Source organism: Montipora foliosa, chromosome 6, assembly GCF_036669935.1.
Source record: "Montipora foliosa isolate CH-2021 chromosome 6, ASM3666993v2, whole genome shotgun sequence".
In the NCBI taxonomy this organism is placed as follows: domain Eukaryota; kingdom Metazoa; phylum Cnidaria; class Anthozoa; order Scleractinia; family Acroporidae; genus Montipora; species Montipora foliosa.
Genome location: NC_090874.1, coordinates 56,540,720 through 56,563,788, shown reverse-complemented (window position 1 = coordinate 56,563,788; position 23,069 = coordinate 56,540,720). Strand labels below are relative to the sequence as shown.

Here is a 23,069-nt window from a genome sequence, read left to right as displayed (position 1 = left end):
CAGAAGAACTATAATTGCACTAAAAATATTCACTAACAATTTTCAAAGGGTCTAACCGTAACTGGTGGATCCATTCGCTAGAGGACTGGGTGTTGCCACTTCGTCTGCAGCAAGTCTTTCCTTGAGCCGCAGTTCATTGAGATCTTCTTTCACTATCTCTAGATGCCGAGAGAGGTTCTCGGCATGGCATATCATAACCTCCACTCCAGATGCCATACGAGCTTCCTGTGAAGAGAGAGGACAATCCCAAGATCCAGCCAAAATTCGCGTGTTGACCTACTGTGCTAATTTTGGGAAGCAGGTTTTTAAGAACTGGTCTAACTTCCATCAGCATCCCCAGATTGTGAATTATTACAACGAAAAAATCCGTTAAGAATTTCTTTAATTTGTTTATGGCAAATGAACCTTTGGTTAGCGACCACTGAAAAAGTCGAATCTAAGCGGTCGCTTAATAGTAACCCAAACAAAGTTATTCAGCTGACCTAAAAACTCTTGGTATTTTGGAACACTTGGGGCATGAGCGGGGAGTAGTCGCTTACATGAGTTGGTCGACTGCAGAGTAAATTTGAGGGATAACATTTCCAAGGAAAGCAAAACAAATTCTTTGGTAGGTTAAGCGTCGAGTAGTATAAAAAAAACCTTCCTCTTCCTTTCATTTATCATACTTTGCACGACCAGAACCAAACCTGTGAATTAAATTTATTTGTGCCCTACGTTTCACAAACCGAGTATCTTTGAAATTGATTTTGCATGCATATTTAATTGACCACTTCCCACAGAACAGAAGAACACAAAAACTTTGAGATTCTCAACTGGCCGCTGGTAAACCGGTTGGCTATTTACAAGTGCGGCGAGAAGTTGAACCAGGGACTACCAGGATCAAATTCAACGAGTGGTCAGAACGGGTCTTGAAACAGGGATGCCCGGATGTGAAGGCAAGCGCCCTAACCACTCTGGACCGCACTGCCAACTTCACGCGGCACCGATCTTCAGTTTTCAAGGAAATTATAAGCCCTTGGGAACGAATGGTCACTCGGGCGAACCGAAACTTTGAGAAAGAAAAGAGCCTAAAAAGGTTCTTCTCTGAAAATGCAATGACAGAGACTTAAAATGGGAGTTCTACTTTCTTCAGTGGTCAAAGGATCTTGGTCGAGTGTGATTGCATAACAGACAAGACAGGAGAGGATAACACAAACCTGTTGAACACAACCATGTTGCTCCGATTGAGTGGACATGCGCTTGAAAGACGTATTCATTACTTCAACTTGAGACTTTAACGATGACAACATATCCTGAAAGAGTCGTAACATTATAGTCGTGCTGACGAAGCATACCGTAAATACTCTATTAAAAACGCATTACCGGTAGCAAAATAAAAAGAAGAAGAAAGAAACAGACTGGAGTTACGGTTCCCTACTTCGTGTTTTGGACCGGGGCAATGACTGTCTAATGTCGCGAGTTGCAACATTTTTTATTCACTTGCGGGATCCAAATCCGAACTTCCAGCAAGTGAACAAACCATACCGGATCAGTCCACATGAAGTGTTACTAGGGAGTTTAAGAAACCACGACGGCTACGGCGACGAAAACGTCACTTCAAAATATAAGTTTCAGCTACGTTAAGTATTTCGTGATTATTCCCTCTTGTTTATATTATTCAGTAAGGGCGAAGTGTCCTACAACTGGATTGGTTCGGACGAATTTGAAGTAAAGAGTGAGACTGAAAGATTCACTGTAGTTTGTCCACGTTGTCGTCACAACCTTTGGTCATTTCACGTAGTAGTTTTGACGAGTACGGGAGAGAAATGTTCAAAATTGCGTGCCGCACGTGCAGCACGATCATTTTGGTTATTTCAACCAATAATATTACTGCGTTTTGGCGTTGTCGTTGCCGTAGCCGTCGTCGTTTCTTCAACTCCCCACTGTCGTGATTTAAATCAGTACGTAATACAGTGTATCATCTATTGGATTTTAAAATACGGGGGGGGGGGGGGGGGGGGGGTGAGGGTTATTTAGAGAGAGGGGGGCTTCATAGAGGATTTACGGTATCTGTGCAATTAACGCGCGTTAGAAGGACTCTTTTTTTTTTTGTACTCAAGACCCCACTATACAACGTACAGATGGCCTGAGAAGAACAAGGTAAGCTAGAGAGGATTAAAAAGTCCAAACTTTCTCACCAAATGAGCATGACTTACCTGCATATCCCTAGTAATACAGAGGTGCTCAAATTCCTGTAAACAAAAGAAAAAAATGTAAACGAAGGTCGCAAAATTATATTTTTCACCTATGTCAGAGAGAATTTACACTTGTCATGTCTTATATAATAGTGAAAGCCTATCGGAATTTTGGACCCGAATGAACATGGAAATTTTCGGAGCACCTTTACACTATTTACATTAAGCCGCTAGCAGGTAGCTTGAGCAAGTTATATTTGGTAAAAGACATCAATCACGGTACCTTAAGCAAGTTGGACATGTTTTGCAGTTCTTTGCTCATGTTGGATTCTGCCTTGTCTCTACTGTGAGCCTGCATTTGAGAAAACAGCTAATTAAAACAACTCAGACATCTCTTCATTTACAAAACGTGTCAGCGTCTCAACAATTTTCTTCCAATGAAAAGGTGCTGATCATCAAACGCAGGCTGTGATTACAAGAGTTGCACATATAAAAACATCCCTTCTGAGTACTGAGGATTTTTACTTCCGACGCGCAGAAATAGAATGCTTCCAATCGAGTAATACTATGCTGAGACAAACTTTGTTCCCCTTGATCGTCACTGCCCACAACTGAAATTTTTTGGTATCAACCAAAAGTCTGTAGTTTCTTGGATGTTTCTCTCGCCTCAGACAAGACAAGACAAGACAAGACAAGACGAGTAATTTGAGGCCAAACAATTTAAATGTTTACCTGTACTTCCAGTCGTCTATTGAGAGTATCCTGGTCGGTATGAAAAGCCAATACGAGAGTTCTGAACTGCTTCTGTTTAGAGGACAAGAGAACGAATCACAGCCTGGACTATGAAAAAACTGATTCCCCTAAACTATGTATTTGAAGCTCTCACAACAGTATACATTTGGGAAATACAAGGCGTCCGTAATTCAGTGACATCGACCCGTTTACGTGAATGTGAGAACACGTAATTTATATTTTCAAAGCCCGCTTTAAAATGGCGCAAAAATATGGCACGGCACGGTAAATTTTTCGTGTGGAAACAGAACAAACGGAAGGCATATTAGGCACCCGTGCCAGAAATTATAGGGGTGCCGAGCACATATAAGGAGGTGTGCTTGCACTCCAATTATTGGTACAGTGCCGCTATTTTGGAGTGCCGTGTCAATTTTGTGCGAGGGCAAAAGGGCTATAAGTGCAGTTCAACAAGCTTGTCTTTCCACTCAAGGGTCCGCTTCGAGACCCAAAATTGTTCTGTTAGCAGATTTCAGTTTTAAAAGGATAACTCACGAGCATCGTTGAGGACGAGGAATATCATCCAAAATGATTGCACGCCTCAAAACCTTAACATACCTCAATTTCCACTTCGTTTGGTGCAGGTCTGAAAAAAGACAGTACAATCACAATCTTGCACAAGAAGTCGCCATCTCAATTAACTATAATCAAAGCTTCCCGGAATTAATTTAGCTAATCGCACAGGTAGAAGACAATTAAATTAACTGAACCAAACTGAAGCCAGTACAAGCCGAGGTAAAAAGGTGTTGGCAAGTCAAGGTTTGCTTTGGTACTGCATGCTTGATTTGTTGAGGACAAAGCGCGAGCGTTCTGTGCCAATCCTAAAGCGTGTAGATTGGAGGAGATTTTAAGAACTGAATCGTTTGCACCCACAAACAACTACACTTTACGTAAATCTACAAATAATCTTGGCTGGAATCCCCTTTCCGAAAACCGAATTCTAAAGAACACAGTATGTGAGCTACAAAGGTGCAACTTTATGCAACTCAATGATGCTTGAGTTGTGAGGCCTCGTTCGCAAATTATTCGGCATTTTCGGCACTACTACGCCGGTGTCCTTTGTCTTTTAATCATTACGCTGAAATGAAATAGCTTAGGATTAGTGCTCTTCTAATTGTATAGTGTATGGTGAACATGAAAAGTAATTGTCTTGGTATGAGTACGCATATCTTTTCATGAAATACTGCTTAATAATTAGGAAAATCAATTTTTTAGGGCATGCCTCTGTTGCAAAGCAGCTTAAGGCCCGGACAAACGGCCTCAACTTCCGTTCGATTTTGTTTAACAGCGATGTCGAAACCGTATGCCCCCCCCCCCCCCCAGCCCTTTCAACCGTGTTGAAACAGGTTGAAACGAGATTGAATCGATGTTGATGATGCGTTGAAATCGTTTGCTCACCCCAGCAGTCAACATCATTTAACATCGTTCAACAAAATCGAATGGATGTTAGAGCAAATGTTGAAGACGTTTGCCCGGGCCTTGAGTGTTGAACTAGGCTAGCGTGGATTAGCAAGATTGATCTCATCGCATCTTGTGGTAAATATAAATAAACAAAACAAGCATAAATGAAGCAAAGGCCGGAAATCGACTGATCCTGAGAAGACAATGGTGAAAAGCATGATCACTCACCTTTTTCAATAGCAAATCTGCGCCTTTTTAAGCTATACTAAACGAGTCCAAATTGTTATTACAGTATCACGACCGGTCCAGTTGGCCTTGAAAACACGTACACTTGAGCACGTGTGCATTCAACCTAACTCAATCAAGCACTTTGAATTGAAAGAAAAAGATCATACCTGACACGAAGAGACACACCATCAACGAAATTACTGCTTCCAACTGAGTTTTCTAGCGCTTGGCCAGTAGCACTGGAATACGATTCAAACTCTTCGGGGATTTTAAAAGCAACCGAAAGCTTCTTTCGCCATAAACTGGTCGCAATTCTTTGTTTCTCAAGTACTGGGCTTAACTTGGTAGAGTCAATTGTCTCTGACTTTGGTTTAGAATTGTTTTCATTTGGGTCACTTGCCATTTCCACAGCCTTTTCAGCAGCAACGACCGATCCAGAGGCACCTGATCTTCTTCTTCGCTGCATTCGGTCAGCATTAGAACTCGGGCTCTTTTCGATAGGCTCGGCTTCATCCGCAACAATAAGATCCCCGATGTCTCTTAAAAGCTCGGTCTGTGATCCTGTCGATGCCAACTCCTTTGTATAAATGTCGTTAATATCTCTTAAAAGTTCAGTCTGCGAGGCCGTTGATGTTAATTCAACCAAATTTAACAACTCGAACTTATCTAAAAGAACGGTCTGTGAACACGTCGACAACAAATCCTTAGCATCGGTTTGGCTAGCCGTTGTCGTCAATTCCCGTTCGTGATTTTCAACAAGCTGCAAGAATTTACCACTGGGTGATTCCGATATACCCTCAATGTCTTGTCTGCCATTGTGAGGGCTCAGCGAATCACTGGAAATAGACAAGGTCCCTGGGTCTTGATATTCACTATTCAGCCATCTTTCTAAAGGTGTCTGAGAATGTTCCTCCTCTCTGGGTGGTGTACCTCTCGAAACCTCTTGATGACGCGCTTGGATCTTCTCTTCAATTTCATTTCCGGGTTTGCCGTCGGGGGAGTCTCTACCAACGCCCTGAATATCAAACAAGTTAAAGTTCGATTAGCAATTTTTAAGATGTCCAGTTTTTTAATTTTTTTTTTCTAACTCTAATTTTCCATCTCTAAAATCAGTGCTTAGACCTATCAATGATGTTATTGAGAAGAAACAAACCATGACTGAGTTGACATGAAAATACTTAATACAAAAGATATCGCCAACACCCTGTTGTACACAAACCAGGCTCTGCCTTGTACACACCTGTATACGTTTGCTTGTGTCCGACAATGAAACGTAATCAAACAGTTTTGCTTTGACCATGTGTCCAGTGATGCAGGGAGATGAAGCACGCGGAGACTTCAGGTTCGAGACGAAGATAAAAAAAAAAGAACAATTTACAATTTAGCTTACCGGCGTGGACTACTTTCAGAGGCGTGGTACATTGATGCACAAGACCTTCCCTCGCAGAATAGGGAAATATCAATTTAGCTCATCGGCAAGATGAGCTTGGGGTTAGGTGCCTGACAGGGTCGTGCTGGACGTGAATGTCGAGCACATAACGAGCGGCAGACCCACCTAACACCAGCTACACTGACGCCGCAGTCAGTGGAATACTTACCAATCCATCCCTGCCAGTGGGAGAGGTGGGCTGGAGCAAAAAAGACGAGAAAAAAAGCACTAGCGAAAAGATCCGCAACGATATTCAATGCTGAGCATGTGAGCCCCTACAGAATGCAAGCGGTGGCAAGCAATGCCTCGATTTTAACTTAACCTAGACCTAGATTTTATTTAGCCACTTTTAATTCAAACACAACACTGCTGAAACATGGTAACCTTCCCCAGATTGCTCTAAAACTGAGCATGAGATTTACCTATGGGGACTAGGTAGGCAGCCTACCCCATAAATAGCATGACAATTAAGTTCCCTGCTGACAGGAGCCCATGACCAGGAGCCTCTCTATGCACTTCGTCTTTAACTCAATCTTTGCGTGTATCTTTCTATTTTCGTTTAGAACAAACCCTTCCGGATTACTCACATTTACATCAGTTGACATCGTTTTGCACAATTTGCTTACATTGTTTTTGCTATTTTCGTCTTCGTTTGACAATTACTTTATTTTGATTGGCCATTCTGAACAGTGCATGCAGAGTCCAAGAACTTGTGGCGCTCTAAAAACAGAAAGATGCCCACAAATGTTGACTCATGGGGCTTGTAAGCTCCTACTCATAGGCTCCTGCGGTTGATCAGCCGTGCATGCGGCCAGAATTACTGAAAATTAAATTGTGCTACCCAACATCACATCAACATCACGTCAATTGTTCATAATTAAAGGAAAAACCTTAAATAACAATGACCACAACCAGCTTTTCTGAGCCCGCGAGACAGAGCACCCCCAGCAAACCACTGTTTTAACGAAAACCGCTGGTCAGCAACCCGGTTCTGGTCATTGCTGTCTAAGGTCTTCCAATTAAAGGGCCAGAAAACCATTTAAGAGATTTTGTGGCAACTTTTTCGTCTACAAACTTTGGCGCCAAAACTGGGCTGCCGGCGTGCGGTGATTCGAACGTCAGCTGTTGTGCTTTGGCTGTTATAATGTATTTATTTGAGTCGCGAAAAACGACTTAGGTGGCGTCCTTTCGACAGGGTAGATTGACAAGGTCGTTTACGCGCAAGAAATGCACCATTTCCGGTGAAAGGGCAAGGATAGCACAGTTTTGACTGCCGCGCGCACTACGGGCGCGGGTTCCGTATGCACGGGTACCTGAAGATAAAAGAATGACCCCTGATATGAAAGTGACCAGCTAAAATGTGACTAAAAGCTCACTCATCAGTTGTGTCTACACAGGTGCTGCATGAGGATCCGATTTAGTCGGATTTTATTTCTTTTCCTCAACCTTAGTTTTTCCCTAATTGAATATTTTCACCGACATTTCTAAATTTAAGGGGGCTACGTCACGCATGTAATTTCGTAACACCCAAAATGACCAAAAAGTAGAATGAAACATCGCAACAACCACTTAAAACGGTTGAACAACACGAAAGAAATACAACAAAAGGAAAGAGAGGCATGGATGGACACAAATGGACAAGATTGAAATGGATTGCATTTGGGTAATCTTGAAGGCCGGTTTCACGTTTATGGTAAATCGCCAGGATAAAGGCCGTTTTTGCTCAGAATGATCTTGTTTGCGACGTAACGACAATTTCAGCAGTAACGGAATTCCAAATTACTATTTTCGAGTTTTAAACACGTGGTAAACTAAAGATTTCCCCTAAACACCCTAAAATAACGTGACAAAGACCCTTTACCATTTCATGTTTCTGATAGTTTAATACCTGTCTACTTCTGCTGAGAAACATTGTATCTGCAGTAGGTATTGCATCAAATAGGTCCTTTAACTCATCAGAGTGCCGTGAAACGGACAGCTGGATGGATTCCTGTTGGAGAACGAAATTAAAGCAGTCCATGATCAGGGCATTTCTGTTGTAAATCTTCTTTTAAAACAAAGGTTTGAGAAGTTCGATATAAATGGTTCACAGTGGTGGACTACACAAGTCTGTAAACTAACGAGAAGGAAATGGTCTTCTTCGAAGAAAAACGTGATACTGCATTAACAAACTAACAACCTTTGCTTTAAATTCAGACACATGTTTATCTCACTAGACAGGGCTTCATAAGGTACCAGGGAAAAGCGGGGCTGATAAAATGAAATTGTTGCTATTGACCCGGAGATTTGCACAAATAAACACATAAAAAGCATGGTTTCTAAATACACGTAAAAACGTCGCCGACAGTCGCATACAGTTTGCGATGGCACGATAGCAAACACTGTCACTTTTTGAGCTGCGCTACTCGTCGCAAACAAGACGTAAAGATCTCTTGCGTCTTGCTTGCGATCATTGACGACCATCGGCGATTGGTCGGGGATTTAGGCGTTTCCATTTACGCAAACTGTTTGCGACCAAGCCAAGGAAGGTCTTTCTGATTGGTTGCGACGGAGTGGCTCAGGTGACCATGTGGTTTGCCCCCAATACACCAACAAAATAGAGAGATTTAGCACCGCGTATTTTTTGGAGAACGGCGAACCTCTGAGTGTCACGTGACATAGTCTTGCGGTCTGCGGTTCAAGTTCTAACGGTTGGATACCCTCCTTGCGGTAAGAGATTTACCCCAGCGTTTTTCATCGTAAAATTCTGTAGGAACTCAAGTTTAAACCAATAAGTTATCTTCTCTATTGCTTTAACTCTTTAATTAACACGTTTTTGCTCATCACTTGCACATCCTTGAAGACGCTGGCTCGGTTGAATTAAAACATGTAACGTAAAACAATAATCCAACACGGCGCGTTTTTCCAGCCAAATGCCGAGCCTTATGCTTGAATCTATTTTTGACACTACGGCAAACGGCAAACCACGGTTTGAAGTTTGCGGTCTCCTTTGAAAACGCGATCCTAAATGTCCCTAGTATCTTGCAACCAACCTCGACCGCCGATTCTTGAACATGACATTAGGGAGCTTAAGTAAGCCCGTTTTTGAGACGCGGACGGCAACCGGAAGAGAACATTTCGCGTACCAGGACAGTGGTGTCTCCTAGATTTTTATACTAATCATCTCTAATGGAGAAAAGATACTTAGCACTATAAATGTGGTTGAGTGAAGACAAGGTTGAAAGGGAAAACAGGTCACTTCTGGTTGCCGTCCGCGTCTCAAAAACGCGCGTGCTTAAGCTCCCAATTATCCACCGGGTAAGCTGTTACCTAAATATTCTACCAACAACTGAGTTATTGTGTCTGCACTCAACTAACTGCTGATTTTCCTCGACTTGGTGAAACATGTCGAATGATCAGCCGGCGCCGCGTGAGAATCACAGCGATAATCATGGCAAAACACGTAACACGAGAATTACGTTCAGTAAAAATACAAGAAGTGCACTTTACTGACTGTTAAGAAAATAAAGGACCGCCTATATGATCTTTCCTGTTCATACACCGCTTGGAAATACTTCGTGTCTCCTACGGAATGAACAAACCACGCTCGTGTAGACACGCCTTCATCCCTTCCACTTACACTGGGCGGATGGACTTAACTATTAGACCATTAAAGCCATGTACAAAATGATTCTAGTACCAGTTCCTGGGAGATTACGGTTTATCGGTAATCGGTTGTTGGTTCACTTGACTGTGCTATTCAAATACCGATTGATAAATGTTGTGAGCAAAAAAAACAAAACCCCACCTCTAGAGAAGAAGTCCGTCTTTTTTCCATGCTAAGCTGTGTGGTTGTTTTGAGCAGTTCGCTTTCCAGCTCCTTTATTTTCACTTGAGGAAATATGATAGCAAACTAGTCATTCACGCAAGCCTGGATCATAATAGGCCAGTCAGCAAACTCGTCCCTAGAGTCTACTTTTCTTTTGGTCAGCACCAAGAACACGGACTCTGACCACTTCCAAGGCAGAAATCCGCAAATCACGGACTTCCGGATCGTCTACGCACGTTCAGAAATTTGAAACAACAGTGGTTATCAAGGGTTACAAAAATGGACCTTCACTTACCCTGCGAGCAGAGTCTCTTTCGATCTTCCTAGTCGGAAAGAGGAAAGAAGACTCTGCCAGCCGCCTCAACGTTCTTTGATTTGCCGCTCATCCAAAGAAATGGATGAGTCAGTCCAGTTTCGACTTGTCAAACCTGCTTTTTTTTTAAATTTTCAACAGCGTGACAATTTTTAACTGTCTAAATTCCCATGAGTATTTCCTCCATATGTCGGTTACAGAAACTAGTATGACAGAAACCTATAAATTTTTCACCAAGAAAATGAAATAACAATTTTAAAAGTATGAACTATCTTAAGTTTCGAATGAAATGATTCCTTGGTTGTCGTGTGTTTACCAGAGTTGTTCGAAAATATCCCAACTGTTTGTTTTCGTTTAGTGGTTAGTGGTCACACGTGACTGACACCGAAGTTACATTTGAATTTTGACGCATGATCAATATGAAATGTTGAGGCGGCTGACAGAGTCTTCTTTCCTCTTCCCGACTTATCTAGACCGAAAGAGACTCTGCTCGCAGGGTAACCTTCATTATGACTACACATAAATTGGAAGTGGCCAGTGTTCCTGGTGCTGACCAAAAGAAAAGTGGACTCTGGGGACGAGATTGGCCAGACAGGAGTTTCGAAAAACACCTGCGCGCGTCGAGAAAACAAGCACGTATTGCCGACAAGGAAGAATCGTATCTTCATTTCCATAACAGAAGAAGAAAATTATAATTTTTTTTTGTTTTTATGCCGACGCGCGGTGTGTGTTTTTAGAATTCTATCCAGGCTTATTACTTCGTAGCGTAGCGTCCACCTTCGGAGGAAGAAATGTCGCTCGAGAGGAGTGACAATAAAGTTCTTTTCAATTGAATGCCGTTTGAACCAATACGTTATCGCTTAGGACCATCATCAGAGAAACAGATGAGCAGACACATCACAAAACAAACACAGGAACAGTTGCAGCATGCATGCCCACAATATCGTCTTTCTTCTTGTTGTTTTGCCCTTGGTTGGTTCGAAATTTGTCGAAAGGGTTTCAAGTCAATGGACAAGTATAGCAATGCAAGACTATCGCCCAGGTGAAATTTCTTTCGACAATTAACGGATAGATCGCGAGGACATCAAAACGCCTTATGGTGTGATAGGTCTTTATGCAAGTAGAATGAAGGGGGTCCTTTCTAAAGAAACTGTGGCCCACAGTGCTGCGTCGATGGGGAAGTAGTATACAAAAATTTGGTTTTATCAACGGAGTTGATAATGTAAATTGACCACCGTACAGAGATTCTAAAAGCTGACGTTTCGCGCGGTTAGCCCTCGCTCTGACGAAGGGCTAACGCTTGAAACCTCAGCTTTTAGAATCTCTGTACGGTGGTCAATTTACTTTAGGTAAGTTGGCCTTGTTGAAACAAACGCACTACGCATTTCACAATAGACTCACATGGGTCTTATCTGGTATTACTGCGACTTAAAAGAGCTTCAGTGGATTTTCTGTGTCGGCGCACGACAAGGAGAGGTGCCACGTTTCTCTACCAAATACATGTAAACATCGATTGCTCGTTAGGGATTCAACACTAGCTGTACTGTTGAATACTGTAAACACTCGACTACAACCCCGGGGACACGGGACATGAGCGTACAGTTAACCGAATAGTACCCATAAGCCTTTTACCTAACAAAATGGTCTGTTGATTTTCCAGCTCGTCCTGGCTTCTGCAAAAACAGAGAAATCAATGTCGTGAAGATGCTTTAAAAACGGTGTTAATTTATTAATAAACCTACATAAACAAACTCAACAGACAAAGTGGTGACGTCACACAAAATTATTGCAGTTACTCCTAAGGCCAATAGAAATCTCCTTACTTTCTCATGGTAATAACGTCATCCTCTAATGATAAACGCCAATGTTTCTGCACAAGAAGACAAAACAAATGAAAAATTAAACGACTCAAATGAGAAAAAAATTGAATGTGATATGCTATTGAGTTTACATTGTGGAATACTCCCGATTCGCAATTTTTATGCGTCTTTCAGTTCGTAAACATGCGGAGTCTATAGTTGCAATTTTAATCAAAACTTTCGTTTTTCGGTGCCGTCAATCTTCGTTGAGGATCGCCTCAAAGGGTCGCATTCCCCGTAGTGATTCGCGGATCAGGATCCACTTTTTCGGTCCATTTCTTTAACAAACGTCCAAAAAGAAGCAACTTTCACTGATGCTTGGCGCTACTTTTAAAAAGAGACTAACGGTTGTTCGGCAGTTGTACACAAACGCGTAATTCAGGGCGTCAAGTGACAAATGACACTCAGAATATATGAAAGTATGACAGACAGTGGCCAAAAAATACGAAAAAAAATAGGTATTCTCATCCCAAAATAAGAACAAAATAGGAAGCTTTCGTTGAATTCTATCCTCTTAACAAAGGCAACAGCAGCTCTGTTTCTTGCCGCGTTATTTAATATCTAACAGACAATATGGCATGCATCCTTCAGAGTAACAAGTGTTAAAACTCGTTATCAAGGAAAACTTCACCTACGAAATTACATCACAGACTACTTTATAAGATGTCTTTAATTTACGTTGTTTGAAACTGAGAAAGAGAAGCAGCAAGAACAATTTTTGGCGAACAGTAAATATCATATATAAGTTCACAGTTACCAAATGTCTTACATACAATAAAAGCCAACAAAGACTATTCGTAGCGAAAAAAAGTCTAATGCTTATTATTTTTTGGCTCTTTTAGCAAACTGGGTAACCTTAGCTTTGCTCTGACTTATTTTGGGCAGTGCTTGTCGTTGACAACACGGCTTTGTCCAACAGTTTATGCTGTTTTTCAGTAAAGAATTTCCTCTTTTCTCCTATTTCCTTTTAAGTATTCCATTGCATCATCGTGGCTACATTAATACCACTTTGCTGACAGTTGTTGCTAAAAACACGAGCTTGTTTGTAATGGTTTAATAACACTCTAACAGCAGTCACAAAACTTATAAGGCAGAAAAATATTTGAACTTTTTAAAAATAAAATATCACAATAAAGACAAAGATGCAACTGTCTTTAAAGAGATGGTATGTTAATAAAACAACTATTGTTTGAAAACAAAGAGGATCGACGAAATTGGACTGAATTACTTGATTCCTTAATTCCACATGGCAGCTGCACAAACATGCAAATGACCTGGGACAAGCCTCCTTTGCATGCTACCAAAAACACTGAGAAAGTGTGGGCACGAGTTTCAGAAGGCTATCATTCACACAGGCCATAAAGTCTCCACGTTTGTTAACAGAAAGCTTTCTTTTTTTGAAGAATTTAGCCCTTTTTTTTAAAATTTTATCTCATATTTTTCAAAATGTTCCTAAAAAATAGGAGAAAATAGGAAGCAGGCCAAAAAATAGGAAAAAATAGGAACTTGACGCCCTTGGCAATTACAAAACACCCATCCAGAGATGGTAAAAGGTCTGTTTCCGCAAAGAAAACGAAAACAACAACAAAATTGAACATACCTCATTTTCGAGAGATCTTGAAAAGCTTTCTTTTTCATCCCTGTGAAGTCCAAAGTGGAATATTACTACTTCAAATAGCTTTCACTGGGTTTTCATCTCCTTTACAGTTTACAGCCTACGGGAAGTTACCCCACCCTATAAGTTGACACTAACAGAAAAACACTCCTTGAAAACTGATAGTTTAAAATGGCGTAAGATACTCCCTGAACGAAGGCTAGGGATATCAAGAAATCCAACCAATTAACTGATCAATAATCTTTATTTATGCTCGAATTTAAGACAGCACACAATTATGCTAATGTCTCCGAGGATAAATAACTAATTCGATAAATATTGAATAACATGTATCCAATAAAAATTTCTAATGAACAATACAGTCAACAAGATAATGTGATTAAAATACGGTAAGATCAAGAACAAAAGGTGCAACAGTCAGTATCAAATTTAAGATTATTAAAATGGCTGATTTTAATTTTCTCAACTGAACTCAGGAATTGTTCTTGTGGTATTAGGAAGGGAATTCCATAGCTTACTACCGTAACGAGAGAGAGAGAGAGAGAGTGAAGCCCAAACTCCTACACTGATGTCTCTTTTGCAACAGTCGCGCGCAACTAGAAACACGCGCTCTCTTTATTTGAGTGCTTTTTACGAAGGCTAACTGAATCCACTGCTGTCGCTTTAAGTCCAGTTGCCAGTTACAATCTAATTTAATGGAAACGAAAATCAAACCTACCTTGTTTTGAATAGATCCTCTGTGACTTTGGATAACTAAAGGCAGAAAAATAATGAACAGAAACTGGTGATCGAGAAATCGTTTGATTGAACAGTTGCGCGTGACAACTGGAAAAATGGTATACCAAAGCAGAGAGAACCCGAGGAAAATAAAGGCTTTGTTTTCGTAGAGGTTTATTATCCTTTTATTTTTTTGGTGAGGGCTTAAGTTAGAGCAAAGTTGGGCGAGGGAAACTGACTATAGTTTTTAGGAACAAAGTGTTGAGTCCTCGGGCATATAATTGCGTCCATACATATCGTGTAAGCTGGCATCTAAATCCACTGCTTGCAGATTCGTAGCTCGCAATGTTGTGCTCACCCACGAGATACAGAAGGGACTTACAGACCTCTTATGCCGGCAACGACGAGTCAAGGACTTTTTGCGAAATTCTGGACCGAGTTCATAACCCTCTATCGTAGACTCAGAACAAAACAGCTTGAAAAGTAAATTAAAAGTGCTCTCGCAATGAATTCAGAATCTACCTGTTGTTCAAGAAAAGAGAGCTCCTCCCTTTGTTGTGCAACAGTTTTCTTTTCCTGTTCAAGTCTTTTCTCAAGTTCTAACAATCTAAAACAGTTCACAAACAAATTTGCGATTTAGTTATTGAGAAAGCCTTTTACTGCACGTTTCATAATTCTCACATTAAACTAACGGCAACCTCCAAACTGCGGTTTGGCTTCAACAAATAAAACTTCAAAGACACCGAAAGATGACAAGAGTTAAGCAAACGATAATCCAAATATGCTGCGTTATCCTGGTTCATCGCAAACTATCATTAGTGAGACATTATTGGAAGATTCTCAAACTACATGCAAGAATGGAGGTATCCAAAGATGTGGAACAACAACCGCCGAGAAATCAGCCAAGAAAACACAATACTCTACCGGCTTGAATGACGGAAGCCAGAAGGCAGTAATGGAAGTTGGCGTTGAAGATGAGATTCCGCAGAAAACACTCAGTAAACAGCACGGATTGAATCTCTGGTCAGAAATCAAGACACATGTTTCTTTCGTTATTCAGTAGTACATGTAGCTCGGATTTGCACTGTTCTGTCATAGTTACGCATTTGTCAACTCAAAAGTATTGACCGCTCGAAGTAAGTTTAAAAAAAACGCAATAATTTCAACATTTTTTGGTACCAATCATTCTTATGGCATAGCTAGCCTCGCGTCCAATGACCTTTTATAAGTGATGAAATAATTGTCCCAAGAATGTAAAAAAATATGTTAAACGCATTCCCGTTTCCTCTATGATGGACAACTTTTGTTGCAACTTACTATCTGCAGAACCATCAAGGTGTGTTGCTTTGTTACCTTGCACTCATCTCATCGTTGCAAAGAGACATTGTTCCAAGTTTCTGATAAGCTCGACTTCGCTCCTCAAACAGCAGTTTATTTTCCTCTGCCAAACAAAGCAGAATAACAAACATATCAAAGGCCTTGGCCTTGTCTGGTCAAGATCTTGAAAAAGCGATTGCAAATACATGTTTTAAAAAAAACTACGCAAATTAAGCACCTAAATTTTTAGCATTCATGAGACGGAACTAACCTTTGAGCCTTTGTGATGCAGTTAAAAGTTTCACAGCCCTAGAAGAGAGTTACCACTCCAGCTTGATGATGAAATTAATGATTAAGGGCCCACTGACGTATTTTTTGGGGTGCGTTGTTAAGGATGCAATGGTTAAGTAATTTGAGAGAATTTGACATTATTTTGGTCAGTTTCCAACTTTTGTAAGCCTATGACCCTAAATATGACGTCATCATACCACGCCCATGGTCACGTAAAGAAAAAATCTAAATTTATCTCCGTGCTACGCAATTTGGGTATTTAATCGATGGTTTGATAATTTGTATTTGTTTTTGCATCCAGCCAAGCATGGTTTTCTTCTTATTTTGAAAAATGTTCTTTTTAAAGACATAAACGATACTGAAATACCCATAACTTTTTCAAAAAAGATGATTTAAAAAAATCAATGCTTAGCTATATTCTATATTTGGGGGTGAAACGTGCCATGTAAAAAAAATTAATTCAATTTAAAACCGCCGGAAATTTAGCTTTTTTCTCAAACCGGAAGTCAGTTCATTTACGCATGCGCAGTTGATCTGAGAACGCGCGCGAGGAAGGGCGAGGAAAAACCTTCGATGGAAACAACAGTTTGTGCGGTGACTTTTGCTTGTGGGTGGGTTTTCTTGTCAGGTCATGATATGATGACGTCAGTTACCGGAAGTAACATTTCACTTCCTTAGCAACGCGCGAAAAATCCGTCTGTGGGCCCTTAAGAAACTAGGTGTTGAAACTTAAGACCAACGATCAAATTGCATAACATTCATAAACGTAAAAATTGACTTGACAAGAAAACGGTTAATCAGTCAGTTAGATTCCGCAAAGTCGACATCCCAAGTGGGTGGGGGAGATTACATCCAAGAAGGAGCCCATAAAGACGTTAGTAAAAATCAAAACAATTTCTTTATCCAATGATTAAAGATATTCGAGTTCGAGATAGTGGTGTATTTCTTACACCTTCCATCAAACTAGTTACACATCATACCATAAAATCTTTAAGTCAGTGTACCTCTTTTCAGCAACTTTCTTCTTTATACTGAGGGAGGACACTTTCTCCGAAAAGTTGTCTAAGTCTTGCGCAAGTTGCCTTATTAAAACCTAAGGATTATAGGACAACATTGTATCAAGTGTACTGGAGCATTTCATCCCAAGATGCCATATCTATGTAAATGTAAACGTAAATGCTTTGTTTATGGTGGAAGTAGCAAATCAAACTTAACAGAAACATGATCACGAACCCCAACTGGCAGGAGCCAACCAGATGGCTATTTACAAAGGTGTTATAGTTGAATCTGGGACAACTGGAAACAAATCCAAACCAGAGGTTCAAAAGGAATTTGAACCTAGGGCCACTCCGTGCAAACCCAATGCCCCAATCACTGGACCACGCCACCCCTCTCCTCCCTCCCTCCTCTATACTGCAAATGAGCTTTTCTGCACCTTAGAAGGAAAGGGCATTGTCCATTGGTTAGAGTACTGAATTTGCATTTCGTTACACTTTAGGTTCAAATATTAACTGGCTTGATTTATCTTCAGCCGAACAGAATTCAACTCTAACACACTTTGTAGCTAGTCAACTTGATGGTCTTGATAGTGAAAAGCAATTCTACTATTAAAAAAAGGCATGCAATTTTTTTTAACCACTCCCCCCTCCCATGGCTCTAAACATATGAGAGTCAAAGGCATCTTTCCCAGATCTGCAAATACACCTTTTCCATTCCTGCCGTTGCCAGTTACGAATGGGTGGTAGAAAACAAACATTGCACATAATATAATTGTTTTATTTTACAGCGATACACAGATTTTACGGGAAGAGATCTTTGCTTCACATGCCTCTTTTCTGTCTTTAACTCCAACACTTCTGTCAAGAGCTGCCAATTCATCAATCTGTCTCAAAGCCTTTTCCTTCTTCTCTTTGAACTCAGTTGCCTTGAATAGAAAAACAAAATGATCGTGTTCAGCTCCATTTGTCCCAAGTGATCACAGTCCCCCCACCCCCTGGGCATTTGACTATTTTCTGTGCCTGAAAATTTGCAGCGGAAAATTGCACCGGAAGTATCAGGTTTCAAATTTGGAAGAGTTTAGACGTAGAGATAATAGCATTTGTGAGCGACTGGCTTACAGAAAAACGTCTTCAAAAGTTGTCTTCAAAGGAGTTTTGGCAGCATAATAGGCCATTTTCAAAGCTTGATAACAAAAACAATACAAATATGTTGCAATGAATGTGAAAAATATTTCCATATCATCCACTTTTCTATGTCTTTGTCCTCAGAACCTCCCTTTTAAGCTGAATTTTCATGTATTAAAAAAGGCCCATTCGTCTTTGTCATACTATAGAGTGAATACAATATGGTACGTCTTCACACTCCCGTTTCATTGTTAAAGCTGTACGTTTCTGTTAGAGGTAATCAACCGACACTGAGCAATTTAAAATACATGCAGTTGTAACACTCTAGGCTCTCTTGTTGTTGATAAGTACAATGTATACAGTATCCTTGTTAAACAACCTTTTCCATGTTTCAGAGTTAGAGCAGCTTACACTTGCTTATTGATATTGTCTGACAAAATTAATTCAATTACAAGTCACTTTTAATAGTTTCAACATTAAAGTTGTGTTTTTGTAGTTGCGCAAGTCTGGTAAAAACGCCATCATCATATAAAATGTCACGAAACATGTGCTGGCATGTTTATACACAAGCTTTATTAAAGACAACAGGAGCTGACAATGATGTTCTCTAGTAGGGTTTGACAGACAAAATAATCAGACAATTGGGTAGGGCATTTGACCACCATTTTGGCCCAGGGGGGTGGTAATTTGAACGATCCAATCTTCAAAAGTTCAAATGCCTGGTTTGCCTGTGGTTTGCCCGGGGGGGTGGGGATGTTGAAGTTTCAAGTTGATTGGCACATTATTGTTTATTATCCTGGCCTTGGTTGTTCAAAAGGTGGATAACGCTATAGCTATCCAACGGATAAATCACTATATCCACCAGATAAATCACTGTCCAGCAGATAAACACTAGCAAAACCAATTGAGTAATCCAGTGGGTAGTGATTTATCCAGTGGATAGAACAACTGGGGCGTGGACTCTGTTGTTCAAGAGGTGGATAATTTAATGCTACCCACTGGATAAATCACTATCCAGCTAATAAATACTAGCAAAACCAAGTGAATTGAGTTATCCAGTGGATAGCGCTACCCACCCATTGAACAACTGGGGCCTGATTAACTACACAAGGACAAGGATCTTGAAGCAGATACCATTCGTAATGCTGTTGAACTGTATTTTTCAAAAATGGAACTTGTACTGGAGGAATCAAGTGAAACATTTGACATCCATGAGTGATTCATCCCTGTCAGTGAAATATCCTGATCATCCATGTCCAAGCTATCACTCAAACCAAACTGACTACCCACCATGGGAGAAGGAAGACCTTTGGTATCATAACTCTGCAAAAAAAATGTTTACACTAGTGGATGTAATAATCAAGTTTTCCTTATTATTTTGAAAACATTAAGGACGTATCAATAGTCAAGGCAATGTATTACAGAGGACGTTACCTAGCATACATTCTAACATACACTTGTGTTTACTGAAATAAACCATGCACAGGTACCTCTTGTGCCTCTAGTTCCTGCTGCAAGGACGATTGTCGAGAAAGAGGAGTACTGCTCAAACCAGGTCCATTTTGATTCTTTTCAGGTGACAGCTCCTTTCTTTGTTGTAGTCTGCACAAAGAATAAGATAACGAGTTTTCCATAGAGTAATCAACGGAGAATAAAAAGAGAGGAAAAGAAGTATACACAATATATAAAAGGCAAACACCTTGGGTAGTAAAAGCCACACCACAAATTAAAACACACCTGAGTACATTTCCTTGTAAGTCTAAAATACGATTTTCTAATCTGCTTTTTTCCATCTTCAAGGTCTGTAGGAAATAGAACATAAGTCTCTGAATAATGTAAGGCCAATATTGGATATTATGGCAAGTTGTTTATCACTTAGTAACTAAGACATACTTAATAGGAGTGCAAGGTCTGCCTTACCTCATTTTCAGATGCAAGACCAACAATCATTGAAGAGTTAGTTGAGTTTTCCTGCAAGAATATAGCCAGAATTCTTGTCACAGGCTATTAGAAAACGTTTTTATCATCTATTTGAGTTTTCAAAATGATTGTAAATTTGGCAAAAAACGTGACATTTGTGTTAAATGACTTCCCTTTTGAGCACTGTAAACAAGAGGGTACATTGTATAGCATCACATTCCTGAATGTGCCAACAAGTTACTATTAATTGTGTACATGTAGATGCAAAGGTACACTTCACAAAACAGTTACAATAATTATATTATTGGAAATAGTATTTTTCCAAGCCCCTTGAACATCTTATAAAAAAGGTGAAGAGGGTCAGTATAGGGTACTAATATCCTTGAGTGTTTATTTCCTTTGCTGTGAGAACAGTAAAAAAATAATAAAAACAAAACTTAAACATGAGAAATTTTCAAAATAATTAAAGTACTACTTTACCTTAGCAATCATGTCATTCTTCACTCCCTGAATCTCCTGAAGATCACTACAGTATTGCTAAATAAATGAAATGAAGGGAAAAAAGTCATAAATTTAAGTGACAATGATAAAAATTTGTTTACAAAATTGATCGTTGTTAATGCAAAAGTCAAGACACCACTGCTGCATGGTGCCAATAATAGTGTACAACATGTCAAGCTGGCTCATTTTACATTCATGCACAATTGGAAATTAGGTTTGTCCTTATCAAATTCAAATTTATTTGAAAACCAATTTGTGGCTGTATAATTATGCTTCATCAAAGAAGGAATGAATGAAGTGTTTCAGGATCCTTGGAGGCCAACGATTGTGACTACCACATACATGATTGTTGAAATCGATATTTGTTTTCATTCTTTTTCATCCTAATAGGATGCGAGAAAATACAGGGCAGCAATAAGTAATGATGGAGGATATGAGGTCAAGTGAGAATTATAATCACCTGAGATGTTCAAAAGGTGACAATATATATTATATGTATGAGAATAATTTTAATCATGCAGTTACCTTTTGTTCTGCTAAATCATTCACAAGTCGTCTTCTTTCATCTTCAAGAAGTTCTACTTCTCCCTGGGCCTCAAGAAGCTTATTGAAACAGGAAAGAATGACTTGATACCGACAAAAAAAATATTTCACACTGCATAACCTGCCAAAGGATACAGAAATGGGGTATCCTTTGTTTACAATATATTATATAGAGCAAACTGTATCATCACTGTTTTAACAAAATGTTCTCTGAAGAGATCTCACAACAACAAGTGTTGTTTCAATCTTTTAAAACAGTGCATGACAATAGTAATCCACAAAGCTGTAACAGATTATAAAACATGGTGTTTTGGAAACTGCTGTTATATATATGCAACGATGTTTATGCTTGAGCTAAATACCTTCAAAGCTCATTCTCAAAATCAATTAGCATGTAAACAGGGGGAATCATTCTTGAATTGTACAGTATGTCACCTTTGCAAAATCAAGATTGTCAAGACCAACCTTATCACCAATTCTGTTTAGGTTACTTTCATACAAGACACGTTCTTTCTCCTGGAAAAAAAAATTCCAAAAAGTGGTCTAATTAACAATAAATACTTATGTTTTTGGGTTGCAGCAGTTTACTTGAATGCAAAAACTCTAAAAATAGTAATATTAACTTACCTGTTGGACAGCTTGTAATTTTCTATTGAGGACTCATCACATAAATGCATGCATGTCTTTATAAAATTGAGATATTTGCATAAACCTGATATTGTTACATTGTTTGTGCAAAGGACAACTATTCCAAATTTTGGTCATTTTATGTTATATATGGCACAAGCAGAATATCAAAGGTATCATAACAACAAAACAATATAGTATCAACAAATGCAGAAGGGTCAAAACATAAAAAGCTACACCAACCAGTTGAGAAATTTTTGTTTGAAAAGACTGGTTTGCTTCAAGCGCATCTGCAACTGTTGACAGAATGAGTCATTTAAAAAAATGTCAAAATGAACTTATGAAAATGAAGTTTGACCAAAAACATCCATAACAAAATAAAAAAAAAAAACACTTCAAATTATAATTACTGTGTACTGCACTGCTGAATTAATGAAATCCCAAAAGACATTCACTATACATAACTCCAAAAGTTCTATAAAATTTATTTTATTAATAATAATAATTATTATTATTCTCAAGTCTTTTCAATATTGGTGAAAATGTTTTTAATTATTAATAACATACATAACATAATAATATTATTATTCAAATGGGATAAATCTACAGTACCGGACAGAAGTAACCAAAGAGAAAAATCAACATGGAACACGTTCTTTGAGTGTTCCATTTCGCTTTCTTTCCGAGTTCCCTTGGCCTTCTCCTAGATTTGGAACACATTCTACTGAAAATTCCAGAATGCCAAGAACGCCTTCTGATTTTTGTGTAAATGTAGAATACCTATACATTTACAATAATCTGTATAATGCATTCTTGTTGAAAAGGAACTTGTCAAAAATGGACAAGCTACCATTTTAAACGAGAAAAGGAATCGTTGGGCATAAACATCAGCCAAATTGTCCAGAAACTGAATGCTGAGGACGGGATCATCACGTCAAGAGCCGCAGTACGTCAGTGTTCTCCCCAGGATTTTGGGAAGGCCAGGGGGCATTCTGTCGGAAGCTTAATCTACCATACAAAATTAAGACTTACAAAAATAGCAAAAGCGAATTGTCATGCTGTCTAGGAAAACATAAAACTTAAAAACATGGAACATCCACCCAAACAGCACATCCTTGCCTTACGCTTTGGGCCCTTTGATTGTGTTTTCTGCACAACTTGCACAACATACCACTACCACTATTTAGTATTATCATCTTCGTTAGTCTTAAGGAGCCAAGGGAAGTCCATCAGCCACATTGGATCAAACCCTGATTTTCGGTGTTTGGAATCTGTGGATGTTGACGGACCTTGTGTTGTTTCCCGAGGCTGGACTTCTTCATCCAAATTACTTACACTCTTACATCTCTTTTCCAGGGTGAAAAAAGAACTTAATTTGCTTTGACTAGCTTTTCGTTTCTGTTCAGAGGATCCT

The 23,069-nt window shown here is 39.5% G+C and overlaps 1 protein-coding gene across 3 annotated transcripts in view; it reads right to left on the bottom strand.

The window, feature by feature from the left end:
* LOC138007846 (inositol 1,4,5-triphosphate receptor associated 2-like) overlaps positions 1-23,069 on the bottom strand; it is a 44,261-nt gene that overhangs the window by 6,278 nt on the left and 14,914 nt on the right. Inside the window, exons 1-29 of one of the 3 annotated variants that reach the window (XM_068854937.1) lie at positions 22,268-22,424; positions 21,899-21,951; positions 21,494-21,544; positions 21,011-21,088; positions 20,465-20,521; positions 19,985-20,035; positions 19,802-19,866; positions 19,555-19,666; positions 19,199-19,387; positions 17,770-17,865; positions 16,946-17,034; positions 15,922-15,959; positions 15,687-15,774; positions 14,856-14,940; positions 14,335-14,369; positions 13,602-13,641; positions 11,966-12,012; positions 11,775-11,815; positions 9,809-9,891; positions 7,910-8,011; positions 6,191-6,220; positions 5,833-5,928; positions 4,760-5,607; positions 3,522-3,549; positions 2,907-2,978; positions 2,458-2,526; positions 2,196-2,231; positions 1,197-1,292; positions 57-225 (exon numbers count right to left, since the gene is read on the bottom strand). In XM_068854937.1, the coding sequence (XP_068711038.1) occupies positions 57-225; positions 1,197-1,292; positions 2,196-2,231; positions 2,458-2,526; positions 2,907-2,978; positions 3,522-3,549; positions 4,760-5,607; positions 5,833-5,928; positions 6,191-6,220; positions 7,910-8,011; positions 9,809-9,891; positions 11,775-11,815; positions 11,966-12,012; positions 13,602-13,641; positions 14,335-14,369; positions 14,856-14,940; positions 15,687-15,774; positions 15,922-15,959; positions 16,946-17,034; positions 17,770-17,865; positions 19,199-19,387; positions 19,555-19,666; positions 19,802-19,866; positions 19,985-20,035; positions 20,465-20,521; positions 21,011-21,088; positions 21,494-21,544; positions 21,899-21,951; positions 22,268-22,325 (2,902 nt within the window). In that variant the 5' untranslated portion in view covers positions 22,326-22,424. Of the gene's footprint in view, positions 1-56; positions 226-1,196; positions 1,293-2,195; positions 2,232-2,457; positions 2,527-2,906; positions 2,979-3,521; positions 3,550-4,759; positions 5,608-5,832; positions 5,929-6,190; positions 6,221-7,909; positions 8,012-9,808; positions 9,892-11,774; positions 11,816-11,965; positions 12,013-13,601; positions 13,642-14,334; positions 14,370-14,855; positions 14,941-15,686; positions 15,775-15,921; positions 15,960-16,945; positions 17,035-17,769; positions 17,866-19,198; positions 19,388-19,554; positions 19,667-19,801; positions 19,867-19,984; positions 20,036-20,464; positions 20,522-21,010; positions 21,089-21,493; positions 21,545-21,898; positions 21,952-22,267; positions 22,425-23,069 lie in introns of those variants that run through there. The other 2 variants (XM_068854935.1, XM_068854936.1) reach the window with 2 other exon arrangements.